The 20,668-nt window shown below is 42.0% G+C and overlaps 2 protein-coding genes across 49 annotated transcripts in view; both read right to left on the bottom strand.

Annotated features, from left to right (window-relative positions):
• Positions 1 to 20,668, bottom strand: part of GATB (glutamyl-tRNA amidotransferase subunit B) — a 685,553-nt gene that overhangs the window by 63,390 nt on the left and 601,495 nt on the right. The window lies entirely within an intron of this gene.
• Positions 1 to 20,668, bottom strand: part of SH3D19 (SH3 domain containing 19) — a 186,994-nt gene that overhangs the window by 33,857 nt on the left and 132,469 nt on the right. For 26 of the 48 annotated variants that reach the window (XM_021100629.2, XM_021100631.2, XM_003129146.7 and 23 more), the window contains 5 exons: positions 18,705 to 18,843; positions 18,428 to 18,581; positions 16,171 to 17,169; positions 6,602 to 6,709; positions 2,824 to 2,939 (listed from right to left, as the gene is read on the bottom strand). In XM_021100629.2, the coding sequence (XP_020956288.1) occupies positions 2,824 to 2,939; positions 6,602 to 6,709; positions 16,171 to 17,169; positions 18,428 to 18,581; positions 18,705 to 18,843 (1,516 nt within the window). Of the gene's footprint in view, positions 1 to 2,823; positions 2,940 to 6,601; positions 6,710 to 16,170; positions 17,170 to 18,418; positions 18,582 to 18,704; positions 18,844 to 20,668 lie in introns of all 48 variants that reach the window. The other 22 variants (XM_084972671.1, XM_084972689.1, XM_005666819.4 and 19 more) reach the window with 1 other exon arrangement.

The following is a 20,668-nucleotide window of genomic DNA, read 5'->3' as shown; positions in this document are numbered from 1 at the left end:
ATGTTTCCCAGGGGCTGGCGTTGTTGGTCATCTTCTTTGAGGCAGCGTGGGTTTTCTCGGGGATGGGCGGGGCTGACATGGTCTCTCTGAAGCAAAGGAGGACTTCCTGAGGGCAGACAGGACTGGGAGGTCTGTACTGTGATTGAAGCAGATTTCACATGACCGGGCAGAGCTTGCTCTGGTGTTACTTGGCTGTGGGGCTCTTCTAGGGGGCTGGCAGTGCTGGTCAGCTGTTCCACGGGAGTGCAGCACCCCCCAAGGGCGGTAGCAGCCAGCTGGGCTGCTGGGAACCCAAGGGGCTCTTCCCCAAGGCAGCAGGGACTGGCAGGATTGCAGGGAAATGGAGGCAAATTTGCACAGCCAGGCTGAGCTTGTACTAGCTTTTCTGGGTTGTGGGCCTTTTCTTGGGGGCTAGCGGTACTGGGTGCTGCTCTGCGGGGGTGTAGCCCCTCCATAGGGCAGGTAGGCCAGGACAGGGAAAGCCCCTGCAGTGGTCGGCTTCCTGCAAATGGTGAGGACAGCCCTCCGGGATGGCAGGCAGCCTCAGGTCCGGCACGCTGGCACAGGGTAGTGGGAGGGGAGATGCACTGGGAAGCACAGCTTTCTGATAGTTGGTGGGTGAGTGAGCTCACTGTGGTGTGGGGAGTATTCTATGGTGGCCCACCCCTCCTCCTCTGACGCCTTGTCTCTCCTGCAGATCCAGCTCTTCTCCCAGGTTCCCTCTGATGTGGCTTTCCACCTCCCAGTCCTTAGCATATTGTGCTCTGCAACCACAACACTCAGCTTCCTGGTCCCCCAAGCAGTCTCAGCACCATCCACCCCAGCCCGTTCCCGGGGACTAACCTCCAGAGCCGAGGTCTTGGTGCCCAGCCCCGACCCAAGCATCTCGGTTTTTGGTGACTGTGCCAGTAGTTCACAGATGATCTGTTCGGTTCTCACCCTGCTCTTCGGAACTCAGACTTACTGCTGTGCTCTTCTCTGCATTCCTCCAATTCGGTTGATCTTTCCGTAGAGTGGGTGACTTGCCAGGGTGTGGGATCCCTTTCTCCTCCACAGTGCCCTTTTGGGAGCACCCGTCCAGCTCCGATTCCCCTTCTCTCACTCTCCTCTTTTCTTTTGTTTTACCCAGTTATGTCACGAGATTCTTGCCGTTATTGGAGTTTAGATTCTTCTGCCAGCTATTAACTGCTGTTCTGTGCAAGTTGTTTAACCTGTAGATGTGTTTTTTGTGTGTGTGTGTGTTTGTGGGAGAGGGCGAGCGTGTCCCCCTACTCTTCTGCCATCTTGCCTTTTTTTTCCCTAACTTCCTTTTCTATTTTTCTAAAATGTTGGAGTTGCTCTGTGGATTGCTTAACCCCAAATGTAATAATACTTAATATTTTAATCGAGCTATACAGTTTACAAAGCCCACTGCATGACTAATGAATGATATGTATGTCTATTCATCATCCTCTCACAGCCCTTTAGAGTAGAAGCCAGTAACCTTCTCAAGTAACTTTTCCTCCATGGAAATTTGGGATTTGCCCATCCAATGATAGTATGGTGGGAACCCTGTTATCCTCTTTTGGGTTTTCTTAGCCCTGTTTTAATAAAAATTTATTACCAAGTACTTTGAAATGCAAGTGATCACTAAATTTTAATTCAGCCTACAGGAAAATCTCATTAACTTGATATTGGCTAATTCAATTTAATGTCTCCTTCAAAGAAATTTCTCTTCACTAGATGATTAGATGGGTTTGCATGTAATAATAAGCCTAGTCAATGCACAATGTAAAACTATTATGAAATTTGGACTGAAAATTTGGCTCAAAGACTTTAAGAACTGGTTTCTTTTGAAACAAACCTTAAAGATAATCTACCATGTGGGAATTTCAAAAAGCATAAGGAAATGGTATTGAGGTTGAAATTTTTAAAAAATGTATATATGTAAAACTTTTTGACCACTCTGAACTCTTAACAAGTACATAATAAAGCACTAATTTTTATTTATTTATTTTTTTAAGTTTTTGTCTTTTTATGGCTGCTCCGGAGGCATATGGAGGTTCCCAGGCTAGAGGTCAAATCAGAGCTCTAGCTACTGGCCTATGCCACAGCCACAGCAACACAGGATCCAAGCCATGTCTTCGACCTACACCACCACTCATGGCAACGCTGGATCCTTAACCCACTGAGTGAGGGATGGAACCTGCATCCTCATGGGTGCTAGCTAGTCGGATTCGTTTCCGCTGAGTCAAGATGGGAATTCCTAATTTTTAAATTTAAAAAATAATTCTCCCTTAAAGTCAGATGAACAAATTCTTATGATAATTGTCTTAAAATTATGTCACTAATTGGGTATTTTTAATAAAACTGATAATTAAACTAAACTTGTTTCCACAAAAATTGAAGGTTTTTAGAGATTTTCAATAACTTCTTCATTATTACTGCTATTTAAAAGACAATGTTATTTTATTGGTACAGAGCAAATTATTTTATGATGAGGCTCAAAGAATTAGCTTAATTCATTCTATAGATATTTAAAAAATATTAAATAAGTACATGGAACTTAGGAATTGGTTTGTAATAAAAGGTTTTTTAATCTGACCAATAGAAAAAAATATATATATTTTTTGGCCATACTTGTGGCATACAAACATTCCAGAGCCAGGGATTGAACCTACGCCACAAGCAGTAATCAGAGCCACTGCAGTGATAACGCTGGATCCTTAACCTGCTGAGACACCAAGGAAATCCAACAGTAAAATAATTCAGACATCGGCTAAATACTTAAAATTAGTGCATGGCTTAGTCTTCAACCTAAGACGATCTAGAATGACCACTTACCAAGTTTCTAGTTCTGTCAGCATTACTGAATTTTCCAGCTACTGAGCTGTAAGTATTTCCAATAGGTTTTTCAGCAGGGAGAGGAGGTGGGCTTTGTGGATCCTCCTCGGGTAAACCTGGAAAAATAGCGAAAATTCATCAATAATTTCTAGTCTTCAGGGATTTCAAAGAATGAAATGACTGTAGCTTGGCTCCTGAGGAAAATGGCTCTGGTAAAAGATCCACACAAAGACTGGACAGCTAAGCAAATGAGAAGGAGCTCCTGGCAACCTCAGAAAATGATGGGTTAGTAGGCATTGGTCAATTTTACCAAATGTTCTGTAAAGAGTAAAAATAATACTAAATGATTACAACAGCAGCCAGCATTTGTTGAGAAACTTCCATGTGCCAGGTGTTAAATTAAGACCCTTTATTCACATACATCTAAGTGTATGTGACCCAACCAACCAACCAAGGTCTAAGTACCAGATTTGCTGAGTCTACTAGCTAGTAGCGACAAGTGGCAATTTAAATTTAAATCTTAATTAAAATTAAATAAAATTAAAATTTCAGTGCCTCAGTTGCACTAGCCACATGCCAAGTGCTCAGCAGCCACCTGTGGTAAGTGGCTACCATATGGGACAGTACTATGCTGGACAATATCACGCCCATTTACAGATGAAGAAACCGAAGCTGAGAAGGAAATAAATGAGCTATCCAGGCCATAACGCTAGCAATGCTTAGATCGGGGTTTGAACCTAACAGCCTGTGTTCTTTGTAATAAGGCTTACACCTCCTTAGTAGGAGGTGTGGTCAACCCTCCCCCATCCAAATAATTAAACATGTTTTCTAATTCATTAGCTCTAGATTAATGGGCTTAATTGCTCTCATTTTAACAAACAATATCTTTACATCCAAACTACATCCTTAACCCAGAGACAGAATACTCCCAACTTATTTTAAAAAGAGAACAAAGATGACCAGATTTAATTAGTGACAGCTAATTAAAATGTGTGTGCAAACACTTCTCCAAGAGGATGACTGTAACATACTGAAGAAGGTCAAAGCCACCTTTTACAGGCATAGGCATTTAAAGCGGGTGGGAATTTTTTCTCATTCAGGTGAACACTTTGCTTCCATGTCACACAAAAAAACCTCTAACAAGAGGATGGTTTGTCAGGTTCCTGTTTTATCCACAGACAAGAAAACACTCTCAAAAGGAGGAAAATACTCAGGCCAGCTACTAGGAAAACAATGATTTAGAGAAGGGCGAGCGTTCTTGGTGAGAGGTAGGGCTGCTCTGGGAGTTAAGACACACAGGGACAGCTGGACTCAGTGGGCACCTTGAAGATTTTCTCTGTGCTACAGTTTCCTTTTTCTTACAAGGAAACAATGAATCATTTAGGATATAATATTGGTGTGACAAACAACTGAAGGGTACAAAGTACTAATAACATAGAAGTAGAGAGGCAATACCTTACTGGAAGGAAGGGATACAGTAATTCTCTGGTTTGGGCATGTGGGGGAGGTGGATTTTCAAGTTCAAATAATGTAGCCAGTGAGGGTCTCAATGAGAATAGTGGCATTTGAGCAAAGACCCGAAGGAACAGCGAAGGACGGAGCTGTACAGATATCCAAGTAAAGGGCATTCTAGTCAGAAGAAACAGGTCCCAGGGCAAGAAGTCAACAGGTTCAAAGAGCAAGGAGTTTTGCACCACAAAGCTGTTGCTTTCCCCCCTTGTGCATCCCAAGTTCTTCAGATACTACAGGTCTTACTCTTCTTCCTTCATAGCATATACGTATTGCTTAATCACCATAATAATAAAGTTCTGGAGAACTCTTTTTTTGGTATAAATAGATATAATTCTCCAGGACCTGCACTTCAGTTCTCTCACAGAGAGCAGTACAGAACACATTAACTAATAGTTCCTGGAGTTCTGTCAGAATAATAAAAGTGCTTCCTCAACATGCCCTTCTTAGGATTTCAGGATTACTGATAAATGATAAGTTTGCAGAGAAGAGTAAACATGGCAGCCCTGAGTTGTAAGGTTGGTCCTTGCTGGCACCTAGGAACTTGGACTTCAGGAAGGTTCCCACTGGTAAAACAAGAGAATTTGGTTTATGCCGAACACCTGCTTTCCTTCTGGGAATCTGGAATTTTGGTACAGGCCAAAATTCCTAGAGATGCCTCTCTGACCAGCCCCCAGTAAAATCCTGGGTACTGAGTCTCTAATGGGTGTCTCTGGTTGACAACATGTCACACATGTTGTCACAGTGGGTTGCCGGGGGGCGGGGGGAGTTAGGTATGTCCTGAGTGACTCCACTGGGATAGGACTTCTAGAAGTTTGCTTCCCCCAGACTTTACCCTGTGTGCCTTTTCCCTTTGCTGATTTGGCTTTGCAAGCTTCTGCAGTAATAAACCACAGCCATGCACACAACGACATGCTAAGTCCTGTGAGCACTCCTAGCAAATCAAACTAGAGAGTCGTGGGAACCCTGACGCAGCAGGAGAATACATTTAAATGTGAAAGTTGTATTGCTAAAAGCCACATGAGCTTCGGGCAATATTTATTACCACTCTATCTCATGAAGTTTATTGAAATCCCAAATACTTTTAACAAGATAACAGCAAGCAGGCAGACAACCCAATGAGCTGTCATATCACTGATCTGTGGGCTCTTTAAGGCTGTCAAAAAAAACCAGGTCACCAGTTCTTTAATCTAACATGACCATATAACCTCCCCAGAAGTGAGAACCCACTAGAATTTGGTACCCTTGACTTTCTCTCCTCTTCATTCTTCACAGTAACTCCATTCAATCTTCTCACTACATGGCTTAGAGCTATCAGTTAATAAAACCATCAAGAGACCATAACCAATGCGTTTTGGGTAGTACTTTATAGAGAAACCAAACTTCTAAACTAAAGGGGTTTCATGGCATCCTAGGGAATGCCTACAGTATATATAACCCTGGGATGCTGTGGGTGAAGGACTGGACACTTGTTCTACTGCTAGGGGGGAATGATGAGCAGATTCTCCTCTTAGACAAAAGTAGGATGCACCTAGCCCATGCCGAAGCACTGATGGAAATGAAAGAAAAACTGGGGCACACAGAGAAAGCTGTGTGACCCCTGAGCAATGCCAAAAACTGCTCTGGAACCTGCTGTACATGCATTCGCGTGCACACATACACACTTTTTCTAACCTCTAGGGTGTAAGGTAAATAGTTCTGGCCCTCTTAGATTCTCTCTTATAATAATATTGGATTTATTTTCAGTACCTATTGAAATTCATACAAAATTTCATTTATTGTATCATTAAAAAACCAAGTAAGGAATTACATAAAAATGTAGTGTTACACTAAATAAAAAATATTTTTGTGCATTGTTATGTTTTTATAAATTTTGGTTACTGCTCTTCACACAATTCACACATAGCTCTATTTATATTATGCTAATTAGAATAATATACTCCTGATAGACCTACACAACTTTATTTGCTATCATTTTCAAGTACTTGCCTACCATAGGGTATTACTGCTGGCACTAACATAGGGTATTACAATTGTTCTGAGTTTTAGGCTCCCATGTGAAAGAGAAATAAAATCCAAACTTACTGTAGTAATTGTCTAAAAAATTGTGAAAAAACAACTTTGCTGTAAAATGTCCTTGACTATGACTAATAATAATAAAAAATGGCCAATTACACATACTTTAAAAAGTAGACATTGATAAATTAGCATATATTTCTCCCAGGCTCTTGCAGAAGCAAATAAGTGAAGCAGAGAAATAAGTGCTCACATTTTCCTGGTTTGGCTGGAATTCGAATCACAGTGGGCTTCCTGGTGGGCGCTGGTTGAATTGCTCGTTCCTTTGTTGGTTCTGTTTTTGTGGGGAGCTGAAAAGGATCTAATGAAAAACAGTTTATTTTGCATGTTTTAGTTAACACGGACTCAAACAAAAAACCTCATTCATAATTAAAGAGTCATATTTTTCATGCCCTAGGGAAAACTATTCATGGATAAACACAATCTCAGTTTGCAGAGACAAAAACAAAGTCAGGGCTCATGAAAGGAAATAACTTGGTGCTCTGTAAATAATTCATGTGGCTTTTCTTCCTCTCTGATGAGAGAGATCCAGGACAATCTTCAATTATGTAGAAGCTATCTTCCAAGGGAGTGCAATCATTTCATAAGTGTCTGCCTGAACATGAGGGACAATTGAAACTCAGAGCCAATTTCTCCCCCGCCCCTGCCCCAATTGGGAAGCCTCCTGGATCCTTCAGGAAGGACAGCCTCTTTGCCCCAGCGCTCCTGAGCCTGCCCTGCTGGGGAAAGGCCCCATTCACCCCCACCCTCTAACCTTGTGCCTGGGCAGGTGGTGGTGGTGTGTGCTCTGCAGTTTCTGATTGAGTAGTAAAGAACACACTTCATTAACATGAAAACAGAAAATGTTTTATCTTAGAAATAAAACAAGACATTTTCTTTCAAATATTTAATTTTAAGGCAATGATTACATGACTTGGCATTTCTCCATCTTAATCAATTTATTTAAAATGAACAGTATGTGCTCAGGGAGAGTATTTTAAACAAAAGCAAAACCGTCAAACTTTTTTTTTTTTTAATTGAAAGAGACAGTCTTTTTTTCTTTAATGTAAATGTCCTTCTTAGTAGTTGGGGAAATGACCATAAAAGTTTTAAAAGAGGAGAAATCTAAAAATAAATAGATTAGCAAAAATAAAACCAAGTGTTGCATAATGCGTATTGCATACAACACACAGGATCTCATGAGGCTGCTTTTGCCTTTACTCCACAAGAGGCAGGATGAATCTATGCTGTTCTGCACCTGTTCTATGGATCTTGCCTGTGGGGAGACCCTCTCTATAAAACCACGCATGCCACAGCTCCTGTGATGAACAGCACTCATGTTCGGCTTGTTATGAGCTGCATTCAATGAGCACCTTTTGCTGACCAATTCTTTCAGGATACGGGAGGAGCTGAGCTAAAGATAAGAAGGCCTTTCAGCCCCCTGACGCTTGCCCTTCCCATCCACGCACCATAACACCTGCTACCAAAACATCACGCACTCACTAGTCATTTGCTCTCACATGTCTGCCTATGATGTGCCAGTAGTGGTGCGAGGTGGGGAGACAGGGCAGTAATGTACAATCCTATTTTTAGTTTATTATTTATCACCTAAGTAAGACCCCCAGATGGCATGCTAGATAAAATAATTACTGTTAGGCTACCGAGAGAAAAAAAATTAGATGAGCCCTCTATGGAAACTGGTCTATCAGCTCATTAATGAGGTAATAAGTCCTGTCTAAATTCAAAAATCCAACTCAACATCATCAAAACAATATCAAACTTTCAAAAAAGGCTCTGGCGATAATATCACTTTCTTCCATTGTAACCACATCCCCAGAAAACAAACAAAGCTCCTTCTCTAAGGTCTAACCAAATTCTTTAATTCCCCTCTTTTTAATGGCAGTGCCCATAGCATATGGAAGTTTCTGGGCCAGAGACTGAATCTGAGCTGCAGGTGCAAACTATATTACAGCTGTAGCAACAGCGGATCCTTTAACCCACTGTGTTGGGCTGGGGATCAAACCTGTACCTCCACAGCAACCTGAGCCACTGCAGTCGGATTCTTAATACACCACACTGCAGCAGGAACACCTTTAATTCCTTATTTTGTTATAGCATTATTTTTCACTTCAAAAGTATTATTCATTGTAAAAATGGAACACACTGAGAAATATATGACAGAATTATCTCCTGTAATCCCACCCCTCCAGCAATGATTATTACCTAAAATTTCATGTATCTGTCTAGAGTTGTTTTTTCTATATCACATATATTATTATGGAGGTATCTTGAAAATAGATATAGGATAGTTTTGTATCTATTTCTTTGTAACCTGCTTTTTCACTTTCATTCATTTGTGTACTGACTGGCTGCCTGCTGTGTATCAGACACTACTCCAGGTGCTGTGAGCAGTGAACAGAGCAAAGAACTCTGCCCTTATGACACCTACATTCCAGTGGGAGACAGAGCCAATAAATAAGAAATAGAATAGATAAGTGACTCGTGCGGTGTATTAGAAGGTGAGCCCTGCTACTGCAAGGGGAGCTTCAGGTTGGGCAAGAGGGAAGCAGGCTGCACCATGAAATGGGAGTACGCAGGGTGAGGGAGGGGAGAACCCAAGACCCATCTTTGCAACAACTGGATTTTACATATTCTAATAGTTCTTCCAAGCTGAATAATACACATCTAGTCTTTAGGGAACAGCAGTGTCTGTGGGAAAAAGGGGTCAGTCTGCAAGTACTAAATTCTATTCTTGCAAACAGCACCTGAAACTGAACTCCCTGAACGTTTCATCTAGTCTGAGTAATGCTAGCTGAAATGAAAGAATTTGAAGACCCCCATACAATCCTGGCATATATTCTAGTCAAACACAGGAGCATGCATATCTGTCCTTTCTGTCCATCTCTCTCCCATGCTGTTGCTCCCACTTTGCCTCCTTGGAGCAACCTTCCTTTCCTGGCTGTGGCAGAAACTTGACTGTCCACCTGCCCCTCAGTGTAGGCTGTAATATCCTCTGGGAAAAGGACCAAAAATTCAAGAAAAGGATTAAGGTTGATAATTGTTCACTGGGCTCTACCATTCAAGTGGCATTTCTGCTTTAATGGCTGTTTTGGGCCCCTATAATCTGTTAGTTCTTAGGATAGGTTTTTAGTTGGTGTTTGAGGCTGGGTGTGGAGGGAGAAGAAAATCTTGAGCATAGAATTACTTCAGTTGTCTCCCAACTTATATGAAATGCTGGGCCACTAGCCCACCTTCTCTCTCATTCCAGGAGTAAGAGCACAGACAAGGCAGGCAGGGAAAGGAGAAAAGGGGCTATTCAGTGTCCTTGGAGGGCTGCCCACAAGGACATCCCAAATGAGGACTGGCCTCAGGGAACCCCACCCCCAATCCTGCAGGTCTCAACTTATTGTTAAAGGGTCACATGTTTAAACCTGAAGGTTTTAAACAGAAGTAGCAAGGTACAATTTAAATACAAAGTATTCAAAGTGTCCTAGCTCCCCACTTTCTCTTTTTTTATCTTTATTTTTAATATCATTAGCTGCTCTTTAATAACTTGCACTCAGGTCACATCTCTACATGTCTCAAAAAACAAACAAACAAACAAAAAACCCCCACAAAAAACCAACTTTCTCAACACAGTGAAGCAAAGAGGTGCAAAGAGGTGCTGGCGTTTCAGCACTGCGGCTGTCTGGCAGGAGCAGGGCTGTTTAATGACCTCCCCCAGCAGTGCGCACCGAGTCAGTGCTCGGGCACCTGCCGCTGTGTCTGCATGCCGTCCTGGGCTGCAATCCAGAAGAGGCCTGCAGATAAGCTGGGAGGACAAACAGCATCACTTCAATGAGAAGGTGGGGCCAGAGGCCTGTTTTTCCTCTTGATGGTGTGCCAGTTTCTCTCTAGCTACACAGCATGTTTACTTTTTATATCTTTTCACTAGAGGGGAATTTTTTTCCAGCAGCAATGTAAGTGGGAAACATACAAAGCAAGGATGGCACCTCACATTTGGAAGTCCAGGTGTTGCCAGGCTGGAAACTGGATCACTGATACTATGAATCTAAGTTTTAACCTTTAACTAGTAGTCTCACTTTTGGAAATTTATTCTTCAGAAATAAAAGCACTAGTAGAAGGGAAAATGTCTGTGCAAGTTTTTACGACAGCATTTCTTATAGTGGCCAAAAAAAAAATCTAGAAAATTAAAAGCAAGACAACATACCTATCAATAGGAGAAATGCTGACTCTGCCTTGCTGTGCTCATGCTAGGGAATAGCAGGCAGGTCTAAGGAAACAAGGAGTTAGACTTCAATCTACCAGCCTGAAGAGAAGTCCCAAAACCTCACTGCTAAATTAAAAAGGCAAGCTGCTGAATAACTGGTATGGTATGGCAAATATGTTTGTAAAAAGCAAGAAAAGCACATGTATGTGCACATTTTTTCAAGTTTTGGTTTGGAACAGCCAAACTCATAGAAAGCTACATATAACAGGCTTCATATTAGTTACTCTGTAGATATGAATAGATTGGAGGGAGATTAAATTTTTTCCTCTAAGTGTATTGTTTGACTTGGTACAGCAAATATATATGTTACTTTGTAACTGAAAAAAACCAATAAATTCAATCACATGAAAAAGTTACAAAATTAAGCGGAAATAGCCGCCTCCCTGCCCGCCCCCATGCGATCCCTGCCTCCTGCCGCCCCCGTCAAACAAACCACAGCAAAAGACACTTAGAAGTAAGAGGAAAAATGTGAAAATTCTTGTCTCTTTAGCTGCTTTTTCAAGGCAATAATGTCCATAAATTTTTCCATAAAGTAACTAGAAAAATAAAAACTTTTTAAAAAAATACTATTCCTCATAATTATAATAATAGAAAATAATAGTTACGTGTATTTGAATTTGTCTAATTTAGACATATTTAGTTCAAAATAATTAGCTTTTGTTTTTTTTGTTTTGTTTTTTGTCTTTTTAGGGCTGCACCCATGGTATATGGAAGTTCCCAGGCTAGGGGTCCTATCTGAACTTCCCCTGCAGGCTTACGCCATAGCCGCAGCAACCTGGGATCCAAGCTGTGTCTGCAACTTATGCCACACTTCTCTGCAATGCTGGATCCTTAACCCACTGAATGAGGCCAGGGATAGAAACGGTGTCCTCATGGATGCTAGTCAGAGTCGTTTCCACTGGGCCATGACGAGAACCCCAATAATTTATTTATTTATTTATTGTCTCTTTAGGGCCGTACCCATGGCACATGGAGGTTTCCACGCTAGGTCGAATCGGAGCTACAGCTGCTGGCCTACACCACAGCCACAGCCACGCCAGATCTGAGCGGAGTCTGGAACCTCCACCACAGCTCATGACTCACTGATCGAGGCCAGGGATTGAACCTGCATCCTCACAGATGCTAGTCAGATTCGTTTCTGAAGATCCATGATGGGAACTCCTTGAATAAAATAATTATCTAGAAAAACCGTATTTTATTATTTTTAAAATTTCTACTCTCACAGGCTGAGGATCAGGGTGGGAGGCAGCTCTTTCTCTGTGGGAAAGACAAAAGGTATCTCTCTTGGGTTCGTTCATCCTCATTCTTATGTTCAGATAGTTGAAAACCAGCTTCCCCCACCCTCTCCTGCCTACTGGATTCCCTCGTAAAAGGCAACCTTTGTGGGAGTTCCAGTCGTGGCACAGTGGTTAACGGATCCAACTAGAAACCATGAGGTTGCGGGTTCAATCCCTGGCCTTGTTCAGTGGGTTAATGATCCAGCGTTGCCGTGAGCTGTGCTGTAGGTTGCAGACGCGGCTCGGATCCTGCGTCGCTGTGGCTCTGGTGTAGGCCGTCGACTACAGCTCCGATTGGACCCCTAGCCTGGGAACCTCCATATGCCGGCGGGAGTGGCCCAAGAAATGGCAAAAAAAAAGACAACCTTTGTTACCAATTTTTTATACATCTTCCAAAGACACAGCATATTCGCCTGTGTGTGTGTTAACACTAACAGTAGCTAAAATAATGAATGATATTAGCTATACCTTGAAATTTTCACCTAATAATATCTTGGAGGTTGGTCCACAGTACAGATAATAGGTGGTTTGCCTCTTTTTTAGTTACTGCACAGTATGCTACTGTATGGATGCACTATAATTTATTTAAGCAGTCCACTGAAGGTTATTCCCAACATCCTGTAGAAGAAGTCCTTAATCTGGGGTCCAAGAATAGGCCCTTGAAACTCTGGAAATTGTACCTCCAATTGTGCATACATCCACAAAAGGGTTATTTTCAAGGGAGAAAAAGATTCATAGCCTAATCAGGTTCTCACAGTTCTGTGATCAAAAAGGGTTAAAAATCCTGGAGTTATCATTTTCTCTATCACAGACTGTTTGCTCTTGCTTCCACTGGAAAAAAAAACAACCATTTTCAAAAGAATCTCCTATACAAATCTGAGGAAAGGCAATGACATCTCTCCCTACTTTTATTTGCAGTGTTTACTCTGCCCTCCATCTAGCCCCTCACATCAACACCAATTTTTTCTACACCCGCTGCCAAACAGGCAGGCCCCTTTACACCTATACCCACATGGTCTTCATTACTGGGTTGAGAAAAACACTGATGATAATGTAGTTTTCTGCCTATTACCTGTCTCTAATAATACGCTTGTCATCATAATTAGTTTCACCATCCTTGGCTTACTTTTCTGTCATTTCTTTCCCTTGAGTTCTCTTAATAGCAGAAATTGGCTGCTAAACTATTATTCTGGTCTGCGTAATGGGGCTGATAGCAGAAGCTTTCTTTTGACAACTGGGTATGATTTGTAAAGGTGTGAAGAGGAATTGCTAATGTTTCTCAGCTCCATTACATTATCCTGGGAGGCATTCTACCCAAGAAATGAATCCAATATTAAACTGCCTGTTTTATGAGTTTCCCTTTAATAATTTTTCTAATCTTTACAATGTTTTCATAGTTTCAATATTTTCTGATCTCTATTTCCTGAGATTAATATGGCAACTTCATTTTATGAAAACTATTTTATTAGATTTTCCTTACTTTTGAGGGATGAGAAAAAGAAGGAAAGACATATTTGTGAGTTTCTCTTCTTTTTCCCATGTTCCTCCTCTAGTTTCTGGCTGATGCCAGGATGATTAGGCAAAGTTTCACCAAGAGACCATAATCCTTTCTTGTCAAAGACAATGCTATTAATACACCATCAAAAAGTCACAAAGCCTTACAGCATGGGGAATAGAGTCAATAACACTGTAATAACTTTGTATGGTGACAGATGGTAACTAGACTTATCAAGGTGATCATTTTGAAATATTGAATCACTAGGCTGTGCACATGTAACACAGTGTTGTAGGTCAATTATACTTCAATTAAAAAATGCATAGCTCTCCCCCACCAAAAAAAAATGTCACAAAGCACCAGTCAATAAACAAACAAAAAACCCTCGACATATAGAGGAATTCAGAGGGCAATAAGCAAGGGAGCAACAAGGACCAATGCACACTCTAGAAAAATTCCTTGGGGAGGCATAATATGGGTGATGATGGGTTTGGGGCAGAAGCAGAGGATCAATCTGGAGGCCACTGCAGTAATCTGGGCCAAAAGGGCTAAAGTGGGGTAGTAGTAGCAGGGATGGAAATGAAAGGAAGATTCAAGAATTACTGAGAAGGTGAAACCAGCAGGACTTGGCAACTAATTGCCTGTGAAGGGTAAGAAGAGTAACTGCTACTTAATGAGCATTTACCATGTTTGAGACAATGTGCTACGGATCTCTTGCATAACCTGCAACACCTCCATGAGGATTATTTGTACTGTGTTTTACAGATGAGGAAACCGAGGCACCAAGGGGTTAAGTACACTGCCCAAGGTCACAGAGCAATTAAGTCATAGACCCCAGCCTGCCTGACTCTGGGTGCAAACAACTAGCCACTGCGTGACAGGCAGGGAGGCTCAAAGATGATCTACAGGATTTTTCCAGGAGGGCTGGTGTGTGATGGTGTCACCAGGAGGGGTACAGAACATAGGAGAGAAAGAAGCAAGTTTAAGAAGAAGATGGAGTGATCCATTCAGGATAACTCCACAGTGAAGAACAATGGTTAAAGTCAGGTAGGGCAAGAAAATTACACATTTTGCTAAAAGGCTGCCTCAATAATTCGATGTTGTGCAATGAGGGGGTAGAATCAGGAAACAGAAAAGGCTGAGTATGAAGCACGACACTGCATTCATGTTGATGTATATTGTTGACCTTCATCTTTGAAGATGACTGTAATTATCTGCTTGATGACACAGAATAAATTCTCAGCAATTATTAACCAAGTTGCCATCTGCACAGAATCCAGCAGCTTCTACAAAAGGTAGTATTTCTTTGGCTTGTATGTTTCTACCTCTTAACAGCTTGCTGCTGTTGGATCTTCCCACCCCTGTCCCCCTCTCAACCCTGTTAACAATGGAAAGGTTTAAATAAGAAAATGGTATATAACAGAGACTTGAAAAAATTTTAATGTGTTGCCCAGTTTAAGGATTCATGAAAATGTTTCTTTTCTTTCTTTCCTTCTTGGGGTTCATGAAAATGTTGAGTAGAAACACGATATGGTGAAAAATAAACTAGGCTTCGAATAAAAAGACTGAGTCTGAATTCTGCCTTGGAAAATTGTTTGTTTTATGACACTGAATAAGTTACCCATTGATCTTTCTCGGTCTCATTTCCTTCAACTGCAAACTGAGGCCAATGATATTTTACAGAGGATTACTGTGAGTATTAAATTAAATAATGTATGTCTGGGTATCTGGCAGAGGAGAGGGTTTGGAACACAGTAGAAGCTCAATATATCCTAACGTTTTTCTTTCCACTCTTGGACAAGAGGCATGCTACAGCCAGTTACAATGTTGAGTGCATGATAAATATTTAATGAATATGTGTTTGCTATCATTTGAAATACACCTGTGCTGTGCAGAATTTGGTTTTGAATCACAGACCTTATATCATTTTGATGCACATTAAACATTTAGAAGATGACAGCTAACCTTTTGAAAATACTAGTAAGCTTATATGTTCATAAATTCTACCCAAATAAGTAAACAGCAGTAAAAGGAATCTTATCAATGACAAGTAGAGCAGCTTAGTTTGACAAATCAAAGATAAGCTTTACCATCACACTCTCCATCTGAGCAGTGTGAGGAAAGAAAACATACTCTCTGCCTCCTGGGAAATCTAATTGTTCTGATCTTGGCAGGAAACTTACAACTGCTGTATTTTATTTACAAAACTTTGCATTCCCATGGGAAGATGTTCTGTGAAGATTATGGAGAAACATTTTGCAACATATGGCCGGGTTTACTGCTCTTGCCAGAGTCCCCCCCTGGGCTGGCCCCTCTCCTGGCACTCCCGCAGAGCAGGCTCAATCTGAGCCCTCCTGGGACATGACGTCCCATCTATGGGAAATTTCCTGCATCCTCCTATGCTGAATCCTCACCTGCCAGAAGAAGGAGCCAGCCTCTCATGGAGTTAAGCCCGGGGGCCCAGTCTGTTTATTCCTGGCTTGTGTGACAATAATCTACGAGTATGTCTCCCTCTTTCTCCGTCTCTGTTTCCCATATTTTCCTTCCTCTCTCTGAGTTCATCTCCCACCAGCTCCTTGTTTCTTAACCTTGCTGTGTTTCTCCCTGTCTTCACACACACAGATACCTCACGTAACATACCTCAATGACTTTTGTGCTGGAAATTAAAAGAGCAAGTGCTGTTCAAGATACCCTTTGATGAGTTTAGACATCCCTGCCCTGCCCCTTTGATTTTTACTCACCCAGAACCATCTCTGAGCCAATCGAGTCTTCAACCAGGTTCCCAGCTGGGAAGGGTAAAACATCATCATCAAAACTGATGAGGTCGATGTCCGCTGGAGGCGGGCTTTGCAGAACTGGAACCGGGGGGCTGGCTGGGGGCCCTTCTCCCAGTGACCTGAACGCTTTGGCTTGGGACGCCACTGAGAGTCGGGGAGGAACAGTGACCGGTTTCAGCAAAGCTGCAGGGTAGGTGGGGTTTTCGGAGGACACTGATTTCTTGGGTAGCAAAGGCCGAGGGGCAGGAGTTGGGGCTTTCCTCCCACCAACAGGGCTCTCGGCCACCGACCCCAGACTCTCATGAGTGATGCTTCGTATAAGGCCAGGATTTGGTTTCTTTGGCAATTCGGGTTTGGTTGCTGGGCTGCCCCCTGCTTCCTGCGGTGGAGGGTGTGGGGTGAGCCCTTCCCTAGGGGCCACCTGGAGTCTGGTTTCAGCCCATGAGTCCCATTCTCCAGAAGCTCTGTTAGCCGATGGTTTGGGAGCCACCAAGGGTTTCCCTGAGGCAACAGCAGGCCTTGGGGGGAGCGTGCGGGGAGTGATTTCTGGCTTCTTGGGCAGCCCCAAGCTTTCTGTATTTGTCTGACCCTCGAATGCTTTGATCCTTGAAACAACAGTGTTTTGGCTTCGCTCTGCGTTCATAATGTTCATCACTGCCTGACTTTCCAAGTTGTGGGTACCGTCCAACAGGGACTGGGGCCGGCTCGGGGCTGACTCCTCTCGGGCGGCTGCCGAGCGGGTTTTCTGGCGATTCTGCTCGTTAATGGGAGTATCTCTGGCTACTGGTCTGAGGTTGCTTTTTGATCTTGGTTTTGGCACTGGGCATCTTGTAGCACTGGGGTTTTCTGGACAATTCTGCTCTTCAGAATTGTCAAAGATGATTAAAGGTGCCTCATTTGTTGGAGGCTCACGGGCTGAGGCTGCTGGGGAAAGCTGAAGAGGTTTGAGAGGTGCCTGTAGTGCTGACAAGACCAAAATGAACAAAAGTTGCAATGTTATCATTTAAAAGAAAAAAAGATACAGAGATTTTTTAAAATATATATGTAGGACAGCAAGAGATTTTGTTTTCCTTAATTAGTAAAAAGTAATTTTAAAATCAGTGGGGAGATATTTATATTCAGCTTCCTGCAGAAGGGTTTTTCAAGTTATATTTATTCATGATATAATATTTTAAAACATTAAATTCCTAATTCTCAGTAGACTTATCACCAAACCATTTCTCCTTTGTCAAAATTCCAAAAATTCTTGCTTTACTTTTCCAAAGTAACTTACTCTCATCTGTTATCTCAATACAATGCCTTTTTTTTTTTTTTTTGGTCTTTTTGCTATTTCTTGGGCTGCTCCCACGGCATATGGAGATTCCCATGCTAGGGGTCCAATTGGAGCTGTAGCCACCGGCACACACCAGAGTTACAGCAACTCGGGATCCGAGCCGAGTCTGCAACCTACACCACAGCTCACGGCAACGCTGGATCCTTAACCCACTGAGCAAGGCCAGGGACCGAACCCGCGACCTCATGGTTCCTAGTCGGATTCGTTAACCACTGCGCCACAATGGGAACTCCTCAATACAATGCTTTTAAAAAGCCTGACAGGGAGTTCCCATCGTGGCTCAGCAGAAATGAATCTGGCTAGCATCCATGAGGATGCAGGTTCAATCCCTGGCCTTACTCAGTGGGTTAAGGATCTGGTGTTGCCCTGAGCTGTGGTGTAGGTTGCAGATGAGGCTCAGATCTGACATTGCTGTGGCTGTGGTGGAGGTGGGCAGCTGAAGCTCCGATTAAACCCCTAGCCTGGGAACTTCCATATGCTGTGGGTGTGGCCCTAAAAAGATGAAAATAAAATGAAAAATAAATAAAAATAAAAAGCCTGACAGGACAACCACCTTTAGGATCCTATCAAGTTTAACCTGCTAAATATAACATCTTTCTCAATGGGAATAAAGGGTATCAGCAGTAATAACAACCACGAGTTAAAAGGATGATGTTTTTGTGAAATGAACTAGGGTGCACCCAAGAGATTGGGGCTGCGGCTCATGAGAATGATCCGTTACAAATAATCACAGCAAATCCCAATAAAGCAAGGACACAGTGATCACCCCGACTGGGAAGCAAAGCTCAATAAATTACACACAAATTGTGTATTATTTTACAGGCTGGAGCCTACTGATTAGTTCCCTAGAACCAGGTCAGAATCAGGAAGACCAATTACTTGCATTACTTTGAGGCAGATGGTTGTCTATTTCTTCTGAAAAGTCAGTCTGAGTTGCAGAAGTAATGGTGTGCCTTGGAGTAGCAGCAGCATTATTATTATTTGTAGTATTAACTTGAACTTGGTTGATTTCTTTTATGACTTGTTCATAGGATGGTGGAAGCTGCAAAATGAAGAAGGAACATTTTTAGACATCTATAGGCAATAGCCAAGGTGTTAATAGTTTCACTGTTCTATGTTTGAACTTCATTTAAAAATAAAATACGATAATGAGATATTTAGTCACCTCAGCAGGAACCAGCTCACTGGCCCTCCAAGGGCCTGCTGCAGAAGATGGGGGAAATCCCAGTCCTGGAGGTGGGGCTCCTGGAAACCACGAGGCCGGCCTCAGCGGCTCAGCTGCCACAATGGTGATCTCTGGGCGCCTAGCAGACAGAAGCCTCAGTGAGGTTTTGCAGCTTGAAAACAAGCTATTGTCTACTTGCAAGTGTTGCAAGATTCATAAAAATAACTACAACCATAAAAAGTTATGTAAGAACTGCCCCAGTCACAGAAATGACCTATCTGGCTTGGGCTGTATCTAAGAGCATTCCGAGGCAGGCTTCAGGGAGCAGATGACAGCGATCCTCCACGACACTGTCCTATGAACACTAGAGATGAACCCTGAGCACACTTCACTCTGCCTTGGTCTATAAGAACCAGGACCACGGTCCGTACAATATCTTCACTCCAGAGCTCTGCTGTCTAGTCTATAGCACAAGCTTATCTGAAGACAGACAGAGGCACTGTTCAGAGGAAATGTTTAGTTTTCTGTGATTAAAAAGTACATGCTCTGAAATGGTACTATACAATTAGAAGAATATCCTTCCTCTTCTTCCTCATGCCAATTCCCCCATTCAGTTACCTATCTTTATTCTTTAGAGTTTACATGTTCTTTCTAGACCCAGATGTGTGTTCCTGGTCTCTTTGCACATCAATGCGATGAGTAATTTTCAATGCTGAGGAGCCACAGTGATTTAAGTGTGGCTTCTTTCATAATTTTTTTTTAACCTGATTCTATGGTCTTTTGTTTAAATTTTACCTTCAAACCTGATTTCATAACAAATACCAACCGTGTGACTCTGAGCAAATCACTCAGCCTCTCTGAGCCTCACTGTTCTCATCTAATAAATAGGAATGATGATCCCTGCTGTGCTTTCTCTAGTACTCTATGGAAAATAAAAATCAAAACAAGAGAGCACTGCCATTATCAAAACTGTACATGTGTAGACACTCTCAAGCTAGCTCAAGAAACAGTAGAACTTGCGCACTGATTAATGGTATTACCTAAGAACCTCTACTTACGGTTTTTAAAGAATTTAAATATCAAGAATTATTTATTAGCACAAATAATGGAGATAAGAACACTTATGTCCAACATGACCAAAATGATTTAACAAGATCACCTTGCAAATATTATTTAAACACAAAAAGTTATCTATTCAAAGAAATTGCAGGCAGTTCCCATCGTGGCTCAGTGGTTAATGAATCCGACTAGGAACCACGAGGTTGCGGGTTCCATCCCTGGCCTTGCTCAGTGGGTTAAGGATCTGGTGTTGCTGTGAGCTGTGGTGTAGGTTGCAGATGCGGCTCGGGGATCGGATCCCGAGTTGCTGTGGCTCTGGTGAAGGCTGGCAGCTACAGCTCCGATTAGACCCCTAGCTTGGAACCCCCATATGCTGTGGGAGCAGCCCTGGAAATGGCAAAAAGACAAAAAAAAAAAAAAAAAAGAAATTGCATTGACAAAGGGAAATACAATTACGAGATCTAATTATAGAGTAAAACAAGGTTCTTCATGTATATATGGAAGCTAGTTACCTATCTTCATAATCTGGAATGTATTATTCAAAATTGTCAACTGTTGCTCTCTTTATGTAGGAGAATGAATAATCTATGTTTTATTCTTTATATTTTCTTAGTTTTCAAATATTTTCTGTAATGAGCATGTTTTATACTCAGTGTTAGAAGAGCTATTTCGCAAATTGCATTTAGCCAACCCCCTCTTAGATGTTATCTTAAGTGTGCCACAATGAACTTATTTTCACTTCACTCTGGAATCCAAATGAGACATTCCAATTTTTTACAGCTTTTATGTAACTAAATAATGAGTTCCAGTAAATAAATGTTAACCACTATACAGCATTAACCCTTATGACAACCCTATGAGGTAAGCATGATTACCACTATTTTATTTTATTTTAATGATTTTTA

Source organism: Sus scrofa, chromosome 8, assembly GCF_054392235.1.
Source record: "Sus scrofa isolate SSC_HxYL_T2T_F1_AM1 chromosome 8, Sscrofa_HxYL_maternal_Yorkshire_Landrace_v2.0, whole genome shotgun sequence".
Taxonomy (NCBI): Eukaryota; Metazoa; Chordata; class Mammalia; order Artiodactyla; family Suidae; genus Sus; species Sus scrofa.
Note: the sequence above shows the minus strand (reverse complement) of the source record. Positions and strands in the feature narration are given on the sequence as shown.